General features: G+C 40.1%; 1 protein-coding gene across 2 annotated transcripts; it reads left to right on the top strand.

The window, feature by feature from the left end:
- Positions 1-1,158: 1,158 nt before the first annotated feature.
- On the top strand, positions 1,159-18,389 carry hrasa (HRas proto-oncogene, GTPase a). 2 transcript variants are annotated; one of them, XM_023293517.3, is made up of 6 exons: positions 1,159-1,489; positions 11,627-11,767; positions 12,692-12,870; positions 14,294-14,453; positions 15,186-15,310; positions 15,523-18,389. In XM_023293517.3, the coding sequence occupies exons 2-5, from the start codon at positions 11,657-11,659 to the stop codon at positions 15,303-15,305; spliced, it is 570 nt and encodes a 189-aa protein (XP_023149285.1). In that variant the 5' UTR covers positions 1,159-1,489; positions 11,627-11,656; the 3' UTR covers positions 15,306-15,310; positions 15,523-18,389. The 2 variants fall into 2 exon arrangements, with proteins under 2 accessions (XP_023149285.1, XP_023149284.1); XM_023293516.3 differs by having other exon boundaries at positions 1,161-1,489; positions 11,624-11,767.
- The last annotated feature ends 860 nt before the right edge of the window (positions 18,390-19,249 follow it).

Here is a 19,249-nt window from a genome sequence, read left to right on the forward strand (position 1 = left end):
ATTATTATTATTATTATTTTTATTTCTGTCTGTGTACAGTGATCTGGTGCTGCCTTCAAATGCTCGATGTAAATATCGCATCTGGAAATTCACGAGGTGTCTTTATTAATAATATAGAAAAATACGTCTGTAACTCCAATAATTGTAGTCATGACTGGTTATCTAAATTACAGACTTAACGATACAGAGCTACTTGTTGAAGCAGTGTCACAATATAGTCAAGGCATAATTAATGTTTTTTTGTTTGTTTGTTTAGTTTTTTACACATTATTGCAATTTAGGGAACAATGAATTGGATTGCTAAGTTCAAACAAAGAGGGAAGATGGAAACATACTGCAGAATTTGCAACAACATATATACAGAGCTATGACTAATCAGCAGCCTTGAGCAATCACACTGAGCCTGACTGAAGTCATAACCCAGATAGTATTTCTGAGAATTTTATGATTGAACCACTTACATTGTGAGCTTTTCACGGTTATTATTTGATATTTGTTTTAACTAAACATTTAAATATATAGCTTCTTCAGTACCATGCTCCACCAACAATTGTGCGGAATACTTTTTCTATATTTGCAGAAAATGTATTACAAGTGCCATGTGGTGTTTGGTTTTAGGCGGCCATGTTGATTTAAGGCCTGAAAACAGCAAAAAATGTCAACTATGATACCTGTCAACTATGTTACAGTAAGTCCCACAATTATATATTGACTCAACTATGATCATATTTTATTGAGTAAATGATTACTAATGATTACCAAAGAAATGAGTAAAGAGTTAATCAGGAACTTCATGACTTATGAATACTGACTCACTTTACAGTAAGGGGCACAATATTTTGTATCGTTATCAAGGAACAAATACGGTCTTATCTTAACACTTCACTTCACACTTATAACTGACTGTTAAGAACAACTTCTCTAATGATTCCTAATGGAGAGCTACATGGCATATAATGATGGAAACTGAACTTGTTTTACCTTTAATCTACTGTTAGGTATTATAACTTGCAACAGAAAGATATTCACCTGGTAACTACCTACTGAAAACGGTGGGGTTGCCATGTTTCCGAGCGGCCCCTGAAGGCAGCAGTAACATGCATGGTAACCGGGGCGGATCTATGTTTGATAGAAGCTGGGCGTGGGCTCCTCCACTCCTCATCCCCTCCGCTCTCTGGAAAGCACATTGTTCAACGCGGGCTCATTGCAAGCCAGCACCAATGAATGCCTCGGTGCATTTTTAGTTCCTGAGAATTAAAAAAGAAAACAACACTTTTCTGACAGAGACATAAACGAGGCAGACACCTGAAGACGGAGGGAGGAAGGAAGGAGACCGAGGAACATTTTGTAATTTTTTTTGCCTCCTGATTACAGCTCGAGAAGCAACAGAAATTGAAAGATTTTTTTCTTCTCTCAGCTCTCTGTCTGTCTCTTCCTCTCCGGTGGACGAAAAACGTCGCTCTTGTCGCTAATTAGACCTCTGCTTGTTGTAAGTATGCAGTGCACATTCCTGTGTCAGAAATACGTCGGCAGTGAGGCTTTTTTTTCTGTATTTTTGGACCCCGCTGGAGACTGCGGTCCACAGTTGTTAGCTAGCTATCACAACATTTTATGTTAGCTTATCTAAACAGCTCAAACTCAAGCTTTCCTCCCTACATAGTGAAGAATGAGCAATTTTAGCTACGCGTTTTGTAATATAATTTAGATAAAGCAGTCTCTCTTGAAACTTGACGGGATAACATTTCCCCCCCTTTTTAGCTCACTTTAAAAAAGAAACCAATGACATTTAAATGGGTTTAACTGTAATTCACTTTCAGCCTCCAGTAAATGGGTAGACAGTTTTTTTGTTGTGTTTTTTTCAGTGTGAGGGTTTTTGCTGGTGCCTTCAGTGGCCACACAGACAAGTAGGGTGACGCCCCGTCACACTGACTAAAAACTGAATGTATCACTGCGGAAGTGAGATTCCATTACAGGACATTTATACACACATGACATGGGGTAAATTCTGCTCTCAAATCTGTTCAAGCTGTTTAGTAAGTTGAAAAGGAAGAGAGATGACCGAGGCAGCACTAATGTATATTTGGCTGACACTCAAAGTGAGACCATAAGAACTCTAAGGGAACCATTATCAACCCAAAACTGACTCAAATCCTCGTTCAAATTTGTTGTGTTCAGCTTTTAAAGTAGCAGCACACATTTAAGCTAGTGGTTTATTAGAAAACAAAGCACGGCAGGTTTCAATTTTGGCTTTTTTTTTTGCATGTAATTGCTCTCATTTTTATCATCTCTGCTGCTCCCCAAAGCATCATATTAGTAGAACAACTGTATATGTTATGTTTATTCATTGTCATATAGATCAGAGGTGTCAAACTCATTTTAGTTCAGCCCAATTTAATCTCAAGTGGGCCGGACCAGTAAAATCAGAGCATAATAACCTATAAATAACCACAACTCCAAATTTTCCTTTGTTTTAGTGCAAAAAAGTACATTCTGAATATATTCACATTTAAGGAACTATCTTTTGTACAAAACATTATGAACAAACTGAAATTTGTTCAGAAAAATAAATTACATTTCAACAATAGTATGCCTCAGTTTATCATTTACACATTACAACTTACAGATCACAGTGGATCTACAAAGGTGCAAACATTTAGTCACAGGCATCTGGAACTGAATGATATAGTATTTTAAAGACAAAGACATAACAAAATATTACAAAAATGAGACACAAAACGACAAAAGCGAGAAACAAAATGACAAAAAATGAGACAAATGGCACGAAACAAAACAAAAGAGAAAAAAAAATAGATAAAAAGTTCCAGTGACAAAAAAAATGGACAAACGAGACAAAAAATGACAAAAGCGTGAAACAAAATGACAAAAACGATACACAAAGCGACAAAAACGTATGACAAATGATAAAAAATCTGACAAAAAAAGACATAAAAAACAAGACAAAATATTACAAAAATGAGACATAAAATGATAAAAGAGCAATGAACATTATAGTATTTTACTTTATGATCTAAACGACTTGTCATGGTCCAATAATTATTTAAAATTTCTAGTTTTACAAATTTACAAATTGGAGTTAATGACTTCTCTGTAGTTTTTACACTTTACAAAGCCATCCCCCTGATATAGATTGATTATGAGCATTAGATTGCTATGATGAAGTCCTGAGTCGGTGTCTGTAGAGTTGAGGAGAGAATTCGGGCAGCTGGATAACAGCTGGAGGTCGTCCAGTGACGGAGGTGTGATGTTGATGTGTTGTCCCTTTTCTCTGCACAGCTGTAGCCGGGATGCTGCCAAGCCGCATGCCAGAATAAGTGTGACTCTTATAAAAACCACGCTCTTACAAATGACAGCTTATCCTGCTGCGTTCAGTCTGTAGGGTTTTGCTTTAAGATTTGAAGCTTAGGATGGATAGATTTTTGTGCATTAAACAAACTCCTGACTTGATGTTGTTTTTGTGATTTATTTATTAGGTTAGTAATTCTAAATGAGGTTAGTGTGAATGATTTTACTTGTGAAAGCTCACTTGGAAGAATCTTCTGCCAGCTTTGCATATGTGACATTGTCTCGCAAACTAAAACAACTGAACAGTCCTTATGAGTTTTAGGGTGTTTGGTGCCTGATGATTAGTCTCTTCTGACTGGCAACCCTTTGTGTGGAGGTCAGCTGGACCTTTTCATCTCTGCTGCTGCCTCCACCTTCTCACCCTGACCAGCAAGCTAGAAGGGAGACCCAGTAAGGAAAAGGTCACTTGGATTCCATTGCTAAGTGCAGCTTGTTTAAGCTGCACGCAGATGCAAAAAGACTTTATATAAATGTTTTTCTAAGGGAGGAAATGTTTATTAGGAGGATTTTTACTTACGATTAAAATGATACTGTTCTTTCATTCAAGTTTTAGTACTTTCTTTGGCTTCCAACTCAAGAGGAACGGTTGGTCCTGTTTTCAGTGTGGTCTAATCAACTAGATTTGTCCTTGAAGTGATAGATTTCATAAGACTTGACTCAAGTTCTGCCTTATTGTGTTTCATTGACGTCACAGAGCAGAGTAGTGATTCCTCAGCTGCTGGTCAACATTTATGTTTGGATGCTGTTTAGGAGGATGATGTCATTGGAGAGCAGTGGGAGGGTGTGGTGGGCTATCGAGGCTTTAGGATGGGTCTTGGAGTTTCAGTGTTCGACCGTGATACCTCCCTAGAGAGGGTCTCCTTACCATCATTACTCCATTAAAAATCTATTATCTCTGCAGTGGGCTTGTGGCTCTGCCAGTATGGATTCTTTAACCAATTAAGCACTTTAATGGAGAGCAGAATGCACGATCAGGAAGACGGTTATCCGTGTTACCTACTGTTTTGCATCGTGTGTCTTGAAGTGATGGAAATGATTTGCAGGTTTGCAGGGCTCGTAGAAAAAGTAAAGAGCGTTTATCGATTTACTTTGTTCGAGCCAAGAATTAGCGAGGGAAAAGCTTGGATTTAGAGAATTTTAATTATTGATATCTTTATGTATTTTTCAGTTTGCAGGTCGACCCTTCTCTCCTGTGTTTGTTTTGCCCTTGGCAGATAGTCAGAGTAGCCCTCAGCCACTCTCCTCCTACCACCCCTATTGCTGCTCTGTGCTTGCACCCTCCGTAAGCTGTCATGTAAGATTATCCTCTTGGTCCAGGCGAGGCTCTAGGGTTTCAAAACGAACTGTTAATTTCCCAGGCTGGAGGTGGCATGCTATAAATAATCCTAAATGCAAACATGCTGTTTAGTGGTCCTTGATCGAATAGGGAGCAGCTCTGGAAAGATTTTAGGGACTTTGGAATAGAACAGGTCACCACTTAGCAGATAACGCTGCGGTTGTAGGCCGTCTGAAAGTGAAAGCTGAAAAATTACTGTTTTCTCGAAAACCTGGCCACTGTGTCACCTCATCACGCTTGTAAGGTGTACTAGTATTATTACTATTAGAACTGCACAGGTTAACCATGCACTGGACTCAGAAAATCAGAATTGCAGCAGCGAATATGAGGCTGCTATAGGGGCAAGATACCCATCTGTGTGCACAGAATAGAAAACTTTGACAAGAAGTTCTTATGCTTGGTCCCTACGTGTGGGTGAAATATGGAAAACCATTGATGCTAGCATTGATGACTGAAACCTCCTGAGGCTGTGTCCTCATACGTCCTCTCTATCTACACAGAGACCAGCTCGGCATGAGCCCCCACTGACAACAAGTGGCTCTAAGAACACGACAGTCTATCAATGATTAATTTTGCTATTCATCTCCATATGTAAGTGTGGATTATTAATCAGTCGCTGACATGGCCTAGTTTGAGAGAAGATGGCACGGCTGTCTGCTTTCCTTCCTCCAGCCTCCCAGTAGCGGGCGCGGGTGTGTTGAATTTGCGTTTTAGACTGTATTTGGCAGGTGTACACTTGAGATCTGGTTATGTCTAAGAAATGCTGTTAGCAACCGTGTTACAGTCTGCAGAGCTGTGTATCTGTATGTGATAGTGCGGATGTCAGTCTCTTTTTATTTGTGTCCTACATTCTTATTGCTTATCGGTTCATTCAACTGTGCGTCACTGACATAAACAATATAGGAAAACCTTCTGTTTATGATTTATGTTTTGCTGCATATTGATCGACATTAATTATTAAAGATGCGTTTTGCGCATGTTTGTGCCTGTAACTGTCCATCATGAATTCTTTTTGCCATGACAGACTAGTGTGGCAGAACACTAATATATGACTAATGCTTTGATTGGATGCGTACATGCTCTGGAGACTTGTGAAATCTGATTAACGTGTCAATATTAGTAATGGGACAGAGGTGGTACTGACAGACGGGCAGATGATGGAAAATTTAAGATCAGCTGATTAAGAGTGAGGTTAAGAATTGTGATGTGATGTTGGTGTGGTAGAGGTCGACGTTTATGTTTCTTTTCACGGCCAATACAGATGATAAATAATGAAGGCGACCCAGAACTGATATTTGGAACCAACATACATCTTCATTTTTCATCAAAGTGCCTTAGTTTTTTATTTCTGTTTTACATATGTTTTATTATCAGCAAACTCTTCAACATTTATCCTTAAGTATTATTAGGCTATCATGCATGATGTGTAAGTCTTTTTTTTAAAAAAGAGACATCAATAGTGGGAAAAATGCTGAATATGAGATCTAATATTTGGCCATGTCGATTGTCGATTTACCCTTAGTGTGGTAAGTTATAGGAGATTTAATCAAAGGTCTAAAGGAGAAATAAGGGAAGCAGAATCCAAATATCCCACAGGTAAAAGTGTTGACCATTCTTTCCCATCTTGCCCATTTACTCAACACCCATTATTGTGTTGTCACTTGTACCAACAACACTGGACTTTGATTTGAATTGTGCAGTTGATCTTACAAATTGCCATGTCAGTCGGTTAGATAATCAGCCAAACATTACCTGACAGCAGTTTTAGTATTTGGTATTTGTTGAAAAATCAAGAATTTATCAAGAAAATGTTAAATACAGCTAGACCAATACTTTAAAGCTGACAGTGATATTATATATTACTTAAAAAATATTTTACCAGTCTAGCTAACATGATGAAGAGATGTTCTCAGCAACATACCTTAAAGTTTTGAATTATCTCTGGTCAAGAAGCTATGGACAATGGAGATTCTAAATTTTCTCATTGCATTGGTGTTCCTGTACTTTAACTATTTGTTATCTATCCATCAATGCTTTATCTTTGCTATTCTAATGTTGTCTGTCAGTAGCTGTGCTGAGATTTTCTTCTGACTCTCAGAAATTGGAACTTTTATAGACCAAACAATGAATTAGTCAGAACATAATATCTGACTAATTGAATTAAAATAATTGTTAGTTGTAGGCGGAGAAATGATGGCACTCTTGTGATCCCCTGTTTTTAGTGAATTGGAAGAATATTAAATCTACTGTCTGTATTCCAAATGACCAATTCATAATTTAATATTAACTTTTGTGTCCACAGTATTTCTGTTAACTTTTCCAGTGAAATATTACTAAAGTAGCTGCCAGTGTGTTATTACCTCCATGCCCTGTCTTTGAGCTTTGCAGCCTTCGGTGACAGAAGATATTCCAGCATCTGTCTGCCCTGCACAAGTCTCTCTTTTTCGCACAGCTGCTGTTTATTTGGTTAGAGGAGGCTCTTAGGAGCTAGGCTGGCTCTGCAGCTCTGCCACAGTCTCTGTACTCCAGCCAGGGCGAGCTGCACTGTGTACCAGGTTGATTTATTTACAGTGAGGGAAAAGGAAGCTAAATGTTTGGCCACAACATTGAGGGGTCAGTATAATTCCCTTCCTGTTGTGCTTCAGAATTATAGCAGCGAGGGTGTTTTTACAAGGAGGTCATTGTTGATACTGGTGATGCTCAGAGCTACCTGTTCCATTAAGGCAAGCGATGGCTTATGGGATCAGGGATGTGATACAGGAGCGTGTGTGTCTGTAATTGAATGAGAACAGCTAAATGGCTGTGTCTTCGGTTAGCAAGTCTACTTTTCTGTCAATCATTAACATCATTCCAGTCCAGGCTAATCTTAGTCTGCCCCCACAGCAGAGTCACGCACAGCTCAGACACAAATAACACAAACAGGGTTTTTTACAGAGGTGGGTGCATGCTGAGTCTATTAATACAACACCACACCCAGACACCCAGAGAGACAAACATAGGAGGTTGTCTTATTTTTCACTCCCCAAGACTGAATTAACTTTATAAGTTCAGTTTTCTTTTGACGCTGTGTGTCTTGTCCTTTTTTATTAAACTGTCCGGTGGTTGGGTTTTGTCACCTGTTCAGCTTCTCTTTCTACAAGCAGAGTTTAAGATTCACTCCAGCTGGGTGTGCTCCTTTGGGACTTAAAGCACCAGAGAGAGGGTGTGTGTGTTTTCTACTCTTACTGACTGAAGCATTAATGTTCAGCACTCTCTAGTGAGCCAGGAGTTTGTGTAACAGATAAAACATGGAGCATATTTTACATTTCAGTTGACGTTTGATTCCCTGAATAAGGTACTACAACATATGTGACCTGTGATGCTCATGAAGTCCTGACGGATTGATTACACAGCGTAGCAGGTGGTGCAGGTTAATGATTTTCTTTTTAAGGAACATTCAGCAAAGTAAGAAACGGTTGACGAGCACGCTTAGATGTTTAACCCAATGTGCCCGTATTTTACTCGGAACGGCTTCATCTGAAATATGACACACAGAACTTTTGAGGAACAGAAATTTAAAGCTACACCGAGTGTTTGGGTGGGGCAGATTGGCATAACAGTGGTATGGCATAATAAGATTCTGACGCCATTATTCTAAGTTTGTGGTGAAAGTAGCAATAGTGCTATTCATTGCATTGTACCATTATGGCAACTGAGGCAGGATTTTTGCTTGTGTTACATAAAGGCACCTATGTGTTAAATATTTGCCGTTTCTGGTGTTTTTATTTAAAGCTCGTCTCTGTGAATGACAAAAAAAATCCACTGGGGGCTTTTTGGTCACTGCTGTCAAACCAAAAGTGAAACTAAGCTGCCGTTCAGAGCTGTTGCATCCAACCAGGTACAGGAACTCCCAGTTATTTTCCACGGCAGTCTTTCATAAGGATGACACCAGTATGATGACATCACTTGACCACTCACTAACACTTTAACCGCATAAGATTTCTACGGTTGCTATGGGCCTCCAGCAGACTGTTCTTGTGGTTAGCCTCAGATTTGTACTTGCAAAATCTTCATGATAAATTACTTTCTTTCCAACTCTGACTCATCAGGGTTCCACTGGGCTGGTATCGGGTCGTTTTCAGGTCATATGTTTGGTAACTTTGTGGTACATTTTCAGTGAGCTTAGTCATACTTCACTCAGAACATAGTGGAAACACCTGTATGAGTGCTTTCTCTGCCCATTACGCCTGGAATTTCACTGGCCAGCACTGCTGTTGTGGGGGTGACATCAGGGGATCTGTGTATACCTTTGTCTAGGCTTGTGTCTGAGCATGGATACACAACACTGTACATATGTAGTTCTAGCTGACTCGACAGTTAATGCTGTAATAGCACAATAGACACCTACTTTTCTGCAAATTTCCCATATTTGTTGAGCATGCCTGGATTAGTTGTCCTACTTCACTGCCAACTGCCTCATGTCTGCTTTATCCATCAGCTCTGCTACTGTTACACATCCACAAACAAAGATATGTATTTTAAGCTGAGCAAATTTCCCATTATCATTTGCATTATCTAGCACAATTTTGCATGTCCGTCGATTACAATACAGTATTCCAAACAGTAGATCACAGGTCATGATCACATTATTCATTGGTTGGTGTCAGTGTTAAGCTAATGTTTGCTTTTTGCTAACATGAAATTGTTGTGGTCAAAGACACAAAAATAAGTACTGCACTTGTTTATGGAAAAATCATGGGGTGGGGAAAAAAAAGTCCTTTTGCGTTCTTGTGTTCCATTGTGACAATGAGCACAACAGTTTGTTGTTAGGCTTTTTTAAGTTAACATTTGATTAATAGTTCTTCAAAGGCCAGCAACTGTCATTTCCTGACAACTTTCATAATGGAATCTACTGTATATTGGAGGAATTCAAATATGCAAACAAATTTGGTTTTGCTCAAAGTTGGATATGGAAAATACTCAACAAAAAAATTCTTTGCTGTTCTTCACATTTTAGGTTTTAAAAATTAAATCTGTTTTCCTCAAGGCTTTCTAGATATTGGTACAGTTTTGTCCATCCAGCCCTGTTACTGCCATGATTATTACAGAATTATCAATAAAAATATAAATATACTGTTTTCATACAATATTTAATTTCATTTAGTATCAATAATTATTGTTCATTTTTATTGGGGACCTGGGAAAAATGTTTAAAGTTATTGAACGTAGCCACCTTATTTCAGATTTAGCCACTTTAGTCTATTTATCAAGGCACTCTGATAGTAACTTTAATGTTAAGACGATTATGGTAACAAAATAAAAATATAAATTTACATACGTAATTAGCACAAGGTAAGGATGAAGGAATGATCTCCTCTTGATACACATTAAATAATGAAAGCGAATATTGCTAAGGGGGAGTTGTTTTCGATTTCAAACCTTATCTCATCAGGTCAAGCACCAGGCCCTGCCAGTAGCAGACCTCTCATGGTGGGGAGGGAGGAGGATCTATTTCAAAAAACAGACCTATTCTTGTTTTAAATTTTTTTGTTTTGCATTATTACTGCTTTATTTATTGAACTTAACAGTCATGGATTTTGTGATAATTGGCTTTTCTCCTATACCATTTTAAATAATTTGAAGCAATTTATATCTGTAAGTTTGCAGTTTTTGATGGTGTCTCCTGTGGTCCTGATCACTTGGTACACCTGTTACACAATTAATATTAAACTGTAACTTCAAAATTTTTTAACCTAATTCGCAATATTTGTTGGAAATTAGATGTTTTCCCTAAAATCTTTCAGCCCTAGTACGACGAAAGGCTGTGGACTAGCATCCCTGAGGCGACATGCATTGAAGCCATGGGTAGAGCGACTTCGGGCGAAGGGGATCCGTTATCTAGCAATGAACCAGGGAGTGAGCACACTTAGAGTCTGTTCGTGAAGCTGAACTTGAGCGTTTTTATGTGCTTTCATGCCAGTTTGACTCTAATGCATTTTAAGTGGAACTATCAAACATTGTATGAAACTATTTTATTGTCGCTATTGATGAAATGTCTATCAGTGCTACATATCGCTGTCGTTTTGTTCTTCGAATTGTACTGTAAAATTTACATGTGGATGTTGAAATTGATTAACCTTTTCTACTGGGCTGTCAAATACAAACTAGGCCTATAAATTTTGTAAAGGTAGCGTTTACCTGTGTTGTTCAAGTTTAAGCTAACAGAAAATGGATATCACTTATGTTTCCTCAGGAGACTGATATGTTTCTTTCATAACATACCTTGATTTATGACCAACACAGCCCTGCTACTACGACTAGACCCATTAAGTATGTTTAGTGAGTCTATAGGGGGCAACTGTAAGGCACACCTGGAGTCATAAAGTCCTCTTTTAGGCCTCTCCTTCTGGTGCTGTGGATTGATCCCTATGGAAGAACCAAGGCAAACCAAACCGGTCATTTTCTTCACTATGTTTTTGTCATTTGTGCTTTTTTGATCATTTATTGAAATTGATAGTTTTGGCTCTGGCATCTGCCGCTGTAGGTTCAAAGGTAGACATTAGCAGCGTAAAGCCTGAGTGATGAGGATCTGTCTGCTGGTGTCATGCCCCTCCTGTTTCTCTCTCGCTGCCTCGCCAGCTCTCCATCTCATGCACACTCTCTGCTGCTCACACTGAGCGCTAGAGGATTGGAACATCGAGTACCTTCAGCACATTTTTCACATTCCCCTTTGAGGGTCTCAACCTCAGCCCCCACTGCACACACACTCCAACACACACACCACTGACGCTTCTCACCAATGGGCAGTAATGGTATTGTTGTGTGTTTTGCACAGGTTGTGGACTGCATCACTGGCAGAAGATAGCTTGTCAAAACTCTGTGTCTGTGGTTTATGCTTCTATTTTTTGTCACTGTACTAACCTGCACCGTTTTGCTCTCTTCCAGCAGCAGTGTGTGTGGTGAGCAGCAGCGGCAAAAATGACGGAGTACAAGCTGGTGGTAGTGGGAGCTGGAGGCGTGGGCAAGAGTGCACTCACCATCCAGCTCATCCAGAACCACTTTGTGGACGAATATGACCCCACTATAGAGGTATGACTGTCTTCCCCTCCTGTTCTGCACATTATCCCTGTGGGAGTCATCTTGGAGGTTGGGGTGGGTTGGAAGATGACAAAGGGTTGAGCATATTGTCAAAAAGAATAAATTCTTTCCCCTTGAGTTGTTGTGTGGCTGTACTATTTATGCGTTTAAATGTGGAAGAGCAGCTTATGTGTAATTAACCTACAAGGCTCATATAAATGTCCAAGCCACAGTCACTGCTGAAGAATATTTTGTGGGCCCTTCTCAGACTAAACCATGGTGTTTTAATTGAATTAACTGAATGCTGTGGCAATTTTCCAGTGGTCAAACTTGGAAGACATTCCTAATTTTGCTTGAAGAATAAACATTTACTCCACCCATTTTTTTTTCTGGAATTCTCAGATTTTTTTGAACATAAGATACTGCAGACATTGCAGAAAGAGGAGGGAGGCCAATGAGAATGTTTTCTCCCCTCCTTTCTCTCTTTTCCTCCCTGTCTGTCTCCACTCTCTCCCTCTCTTTCTCACCACGCCTGCCTCTGGCCAGACAATGTCCTTTTTGTGTATTTGCATTCCTGGCCCCTATGCTCTAACAAACAAAGGGACAGCACTCCATGTTTTTGTGACTGCATGTTGGAAGGCTAAACATTGGCTCTGATACCCTGCTCTTCTGATCTATTGATTTTCATTTGACCTGAAAGTGGAGAGGGAGTTAATCGTAGATATAAGTGAATACTGTCATTCTGCATCATACACACTATATTTGCGTGTGTATATGTACATGCTGCTTAGCCCTGTGTGGCTAAAGATGTGGCATCATTTCTGATGGTCCGCCGGTTGCCTTGGATCCCACCAGCTCACCTGTTTTGTGTCTCACTCACGTTTTTAAAGGATGTCTTTGCGACCTCTCTAAAAGTTTCTCCCTTTTTTTCTGCAGGACTCCTACAGGAAGCAAGTGGTTATTGACGGGGAGACATGCCTGCTGGACATCCTGGACACTGCAGGTCAAGAGGAGTACAGCGCCATGAGGGATCAGTACATGAGAACAGGGGAGGGCTTCCTGTGCGTCTTCGCCATCAACAACACAAAATCTTTTGAGGACATTCACCAGTACAGGTGTGTTGAAAAGGGAAGGAAATGAAAGAAACGGAGGCATCACAGTCATGACTTTGAGTAATACTGCTATTGTTGCAGATGTGTTGTTGCTGGCCAGATCACAGACCGGTTGAGGCACAAAATCATCTCTCTTACCTTCTCTGCATGTGCATTTGTATATGCAGTGTGTGTTACAGAGACTCCCGTGGGGTGTGGAGGGAGAGGGGTGTGTATATGTGTGTGTGTGCCAGCTCTCTGCAGTAGTTGGGTGATGTCATGCTGTAGCGTTTAACACGGCTAAAGAAAGCTTAGCCCCCAACTGGAGGCTTACAGCACGATGCCAATGAAATCGATCCTGACTCAATTAGAGGAGCAGGGAGAGGTAGTGCTCCCAAGGACAGGGAAGGAGAACGGGAGGGTAGGAAACGGCGGTGCTCTCTCTCTTTGCCACATTTTGTCTTTCTCATCTCATTAGACACCCTCTTGCCAGTCTTGCATGTGGCAACTAAAAGAGGCTACGCATTAGCTGCCAACTCTTCTGCAGTTTTGCAGGGTTATAGAGTGTGTTGCACACACATTGGTTTGGCTTGCCTCCACTGCAACCCAGCCTTTTTTGGTGTGGCTTGGACACAACTGCTGTAAAACCATTGTGCAACTTGTGAAGGCATGCATGGATCTTTGGCTCAATGCTAGAATAGGTGTTGGCCTGGTGAAGTTATTTAAAGATCTGGCGTCTGTTTTTTCCAGGTAAAGATGGTCAGGTTTTTTTGTTTTTTTTTATTAGCACTAAATGACATAGCAGTGTTATACCATAGCTAAATATTCCAGATTAATAAGATTATAGGTGCTATTGATAATCACTGTCATTTTCAACACACCTTTTAGACTTGAAATTCCTGCTTTGCCAGCGAATAAAAAGTCAGTGGTCAAAATGGATAAGATGTTTGCTGTGACATCAAAACTTAACGACTGTGGTCATAAACTCCATTAGCAGTGCTGCCTGCAGATGGGCTGATTATAGTGGATCCATCCTGCTGTACAGTGGCTGACTGGGAAGAAGGGCTGAGCTGATAGAGTGATCTGACCCACTCCTCTCACTCAGTTCCCCCTGGCTGTCTGGCGTTTGGCACTTGCTGCTGTAGTGATGAGGTAATGCTATTTGCCGCTAGCCTGTTGTCCATCCCTCCCCCTCCCGCTCTTCCTCCCCCACCTCCCTCCTTCAGCAGTGCAGCACAGCCCAGCACCGGCAGGCCCTGGCTCTTCCTCTGGGTCCTAGAGTTCCCTGGGTGGTTGGTTTTCCAGTGGTGGAGCTGCTGTTTATGAAACTAGGAGGATCCCAGACAAGAGACATGTCACTGTGGCTAAATGCGGTGCTTTGACTAGTCACTAGAGTAACGTCAGTTAAATGTCAACTGTCGCAATTTTCTTGTCTTGCTTTTTACAGGGAACAGATAAAACGTGTGAAGGACTCAGATGATGTTCCCATGGTGCTCGTGGGAAACAAATGTGACCTCCCTGCACGCACGGTGGACACAAGGCAAGCCCAGGAACTAGCTCGCTCCTACGGCATCCCTTATATTGAAACCTCTGCCAAAACACGACAGGTAGGCAGTGAACGTGAAGCACACACACCAACACGCTGTGCTTGTGTTTCCATTGAACTCTTTTCTTTCTCTCTCCCTTTTTCTCCGTTATTTGTATTCACCTTTATCCTCATTTTTCCCATCCTTACAAGCGACAAAATTCTATGCAAATTTGAACCCCTCTTATGCTGCATCATAATACATTCTTCAAGTTATGGGAGTATTCTAATTTGGACTGTGTAATTTTACATTTTGCAAGCACATTCATGCATGTAAAGTGCAGTGCATGGCCTGCGGTTTGATGTGATTTGTGTTGCTGGGAACATTTTATGCCGCAGGCAATGACTCATAGCCAGGTTACCTTGGCTTGAGAAGAGAACTACAGTATTTGAAAGGCCTCATAAGGACTAGTCGCTGCATAGCTCCCACTGTCTGTGACTCACTGTCACATATTATGTAGGTACACAGAGACTCACGGTAATGGTTGAACCTGCAGAATGTCTGTCACTCAAAACCAAATGAATCAAGATTTAAGCAATGACGTCTTTTTAATCACCCTGATTTTTATTTTTTTTTGATTAACGGTGCCTGAAATTATCAGGGTTGCCATGGTAATGTTACCAAATGGTGAGTACACCTGAGAGGTTTGCTGCCAGTTATAAGAGGTGCATTCGGTGTGCTCCACTAATAATTGACCATTGTAAGCGCCCAGATTTTTCTGTAACCTTTCTGTTTGTTTGTGTGTGCTAACAGGGAGTAGAGGACGCCTTCTACACACTGGTTAGGGAGATCAGACAGCATAAGCTGAGGAAGCTGAATCCACCCGATGAAAGCGGTCAGGACTGTATGAGCTGTCGCTGTGTGGTATCGTGATGCAGGTGAGCAAAAACCACAGCAAGTAAACTAAAAATTATCAGCAAATTTATTGGTTTCGCTAGAACATGAATATTCTTCTGTTTTTGAAGGCCCATTGAAAGAAAAAACAAACGTGAAACCGTTTCAGCTTAAAACTTTAACTGAATCTTGGCTTTCAAAGCAACAATAAAAAGGCACTAACATCTGTCCCATCTTGTGTTTTTTTATTTTCCAGATCACCAGTACATGTTGAGGAGAAATGAAACAGCACGAAGTGGCAGCATGGACTTGAAGACAGAAAGATTAAACAACTCATTGATGAAATATAAACTTTTTCAAAAAAGAAGATGATTGAAGCAAAAGCTCTCAAGGAAACCACCAGGGCTGATTGAACCATAGACTTTTATGGAAAGGAGGATTTTGGACTGTTGCCTGAGTGGCTAGCTGAACTAGCCTGGTCTGGTCCCTTCTTTTTTGTTGGTCCACATTGACCTGTGAGCAACACCACTAATGACTCTTTGTCAACTCCAGTGTGGTCTCACTGGGTAGCTCCACAATTTTCCTGCTAACTTATTGTTTTCAGTCTCAACACTGGTCGTACAGAGGGGTGTCTGTCACTTCCTCCCACCTTGAAAGCCTAATTCCACTTCCCCCTGCCTACCCGCTGGAAGGACTGACTGATTTAAATGGAAAGGACTGGAATGGACACTCCTCACATAAATAACCTGCCTTCCCTCTTCACCCTACCTACCTGCCTTTGGTTCCCTTTGAATGGCTATGTAGTAACTTGGTTATTCTGGATGCAGGGTCTGGAGGCTGACATGGGAAAGACTGTAATTCTTTTGTTGTTTAACAATTAGCCTAGCTGTAAAAAAAGAAACCTTTTGGATTTTGTTTTTGATATGAAACATTTTTTTTTGTGATTGGAAGGTCTGAAAGTCACTGAGCACTAAAAGTGAGCAAGGGTGCTTAATTCAGATGGCACCGGGGTTGACATTTTTATTGACCTGCCTGAGGTAGTTCCTTTTTGGAATAGGTATCGTGAATGGAAAATATATAGATAGATGGATTTCCAGAATGCAGCGGCCTTCTCTCTTTACATATGTTTCATTGCGAGTTGTCTTTGTGGAATAATAATAGTAATGGCTAGTGTATGTAGATTCTGGTGCAATAGAGTTCTTGACTTTCCATATTACACAAAGTATTGGGAATAAATCATGTTCCACGACTACCTATTTTTCTGTTTTACTTTGGTTTAAGAAGGAGAGGTACAGTCCATGAAGATGTAGATGTTGTCATCTTTGCAATTGCTAAAGCAGAAGAGGTTACCTGTAGAATGGGCTAAATACCCCACACTTGTACAGTTACACAGTGACAGATTGACAAACCAGTTGATTTTCTTGCATTTCTTTTCAGTGACTGGATGGTGTACAACTGTTGTTTACTACATGGTGATTTTTAGATTGCTAGAATTGTTCCTTGTGAACAATAAGGCTCAGGAATCGGGGTCCAGGAAGGTCTCATCTAATTGTCCTGGAAACCAGGGTAAGGGATGTCACAAGTCAGTTTTGCAGAGTGTAACGCACAAGTCCTGCCTCAGAGTTGAACTTCAGTTTCTCCACACACAATACTATCCTCAAACCACTCCTCTTCCTCTGCCACCTTCAGCTCTTTAAATGAACAATAACAAGTCAGGTGCTAGTCATGTCAGAACCATAGTTACTGTATATGTGGGACTATTGTGTGAGGGATAGCGAGTTATGGGAGTGAATCGCTTGGTTTCTTAATATGGACGGGCTTGTGCTCTCCATAACTGTATTAATTTGCTGCCTAAATAAAAGACTGATTTGTGTTTACTTTGCCTTATCTGTCAACTAGTTTGTACCTCATTTATGCAGCAAGGTCCACCAGAGACGATTATCTGTTCTGTTTGCTGTACTGTTGTTATGTTTGAATATGTGTGCAACAAAAAAAATATACAAGTGTGTTGGCTTTAGATATGCGCTGTACAGAATTTGAAAGGCGAGTCCCTGAAAACACTACACTGATTTAGACTTGTCCTGTGACGGCATGTGTGTCTGTGTAGGATCAGTTTTTGAGAAGGTCCAGTATAAGCCAAGTTTTTAGAAATACAATATTGATCCTATTTTAGGCTTGTTACATTGGAATATGTCATGTTAATCACTCAACATTGTTGCAATTGGGACGAATTATCCAGAGACTGTACTAGATGATTGATTCGGCTGTATTTGGTGACATATTTAGACACTACAGGCAGGTTTAGGCAACATGCTCCAAATGCAAACCTCAGACATCTTGGACGTCCTCTGTGAAAGATGTCGAATGTCGTTTGGCCATTGTCTCCTTTCAATCGTTTTTTTTTCTGGATTTTGTACAGTTAAAATGGCTCTTCTCTCTCATGCCATAGCTTACAGAAATATGACCAATCTGTGTGGATGACGGGGGTCGAGTTGTTTTATCAGTTACCTGTTCATTTCCCCACTTGGAGAAATAATATGAACTGTGAATGTGTTTGACTCCTTAGATATTGTTTGAGAGAAGCATTGTGTTTTAAAATTTATATTATTGAAATGATGCAGGGGATGATCCTTGGCTCTGCATTTGGCCGTGTTGTTCTCAACTTTTTAATTTTGATCCATTGTACTCAAACATTTTAATGAAAAAAAAGGGCGTGGAGTGTTTAACACGTAATTACAGTCCTGATGGTATGCTTGTCCTCTCCCTGTCAATCTTTAAACAGTACAACCATGATAATAATACCATAGAATTCCACTGATCTATGCATTAGAATTCCCATTGCATTAGAATATCAGCATCACGTTGTCGCAATACTCAGCCAGCAAACCACCAGTATACGTGTCAGAAAATCTGGCGAGCATGACAAAGACTGTAGGGACCATTGGGGGTTTTGCACAAGGATACAGTGGGCACAAGGGCTTGTTTCTCCCCTTGCAAACTGTGGGATGGAGGTGTGGAAGGAATTTTGTGAAAATGTCAACTGTTTAGCTATTTAAGATGTATTTACTCTTTGAAAATGTGGCAAATGTATTGCAGGACAGGAATAAAGATGTCAAGATGAAACTGTCTTCTTTTCCTAACCCATCAAACTTTGATGTTTCTCCTAAATTTGAGATTTGCTTCCACCTACAGGCCATTTTGTGTATTGTGTGTGAATATGTCCGAGACGGAGCTTCTTCCTTCAAGAAAAAAATTGTTTTTCAGCTGCTATAAACAGTTAAATGAACTACATAAATGTTATTGAGAAATACTTCATTGTTTTCCTGCTTGTATAGCCGAGTCATAATGTGCAACATCATGCAGTTTACACAATAAGTGTGAGGCGTGCTAAAAGTCCAAAGGACAGCCATAAAACCTGTGTTTACACTAGAGTTTAACCATCAACAGCGTCATTTACATAGTTTTAGGTCATGCAGGGGAACAGAACAGCTTTGTTTCTATAAACTTAATGAAACATATAACGTTAACACTAATTCCTTTATGCCTAAACTGTTTATAAAGTTAATATGTTCATGTGGTCATGGTAAATAGATGTCTTGGTATCAGTTTTGATTAATTTTTGGCTTTAAAGACTGCGTTTTAGTCACTTTCAGCAACTGAACAGGAAGACGGAAATAAGCAACACTGTGTACTGTGAGAAAATTATAAATCTGCAATATAAAAATAAAAGTACTGATGTCTGTCAGGGTAAGCTAAATATAATGTAAACAAACCATTTCATGCTAATGAATGATGAGGTACAGTGAGTATGTGTTTCCAAAACAGAGCATTTGGAAGGTCTTTGCATTTCATTACTGCTGGTAATGATGTTATTCATGTTACTACTATAAAGTAGCCAGCATGGTACCACAGAAATTGCTGATTTGACTGTGGTTAATGGGCCAATATATAATCATTATAGACAGCATTTTGCAAATGTTGAG

The sequence above is a fragment of the Amphiprion ocellaris genome, chromosome 3, assembly GCF_022539595.1.
Source record: "Amphiprion ocellaris isolate individual 3 ecotype Okinawa chromosome 3, ASM2253959v1, whole genome shotgun sequence".
NCBI lineage: Eukaryota > Metazoa > Chordata > Actinopteri > Pomacentridae > Amphiprion > Amphiprion ocellaris.

What these genes read in the sequence shown, in the direction of transcription:
- hrasa (XM_023293517.3), top strand. Translation starts at nt 11,657, where the DNA reads ATGACGGAGTACAAGCTGGTGGTAGTGGGAGCTGGAGGCGTGGGCAAG. An exon ending in AATATGACCCCACTATAGAG is followed by an intron (nt 11,768 to 12,691) that starts GTATGACTGTCT and finishes TTTTTTCTGCAG; the next exon opens with GACTCCTACAGGAAGCAAGT. An exon ending in GAGGACATTCACCAGTACAG is followed by an intron (nt 12,871 to 14,293) that starts GTGTGTTGAAAA and finishes TGCTTTTTACAG; the next exon opens with GGAACAGATAAAACGTGTGA.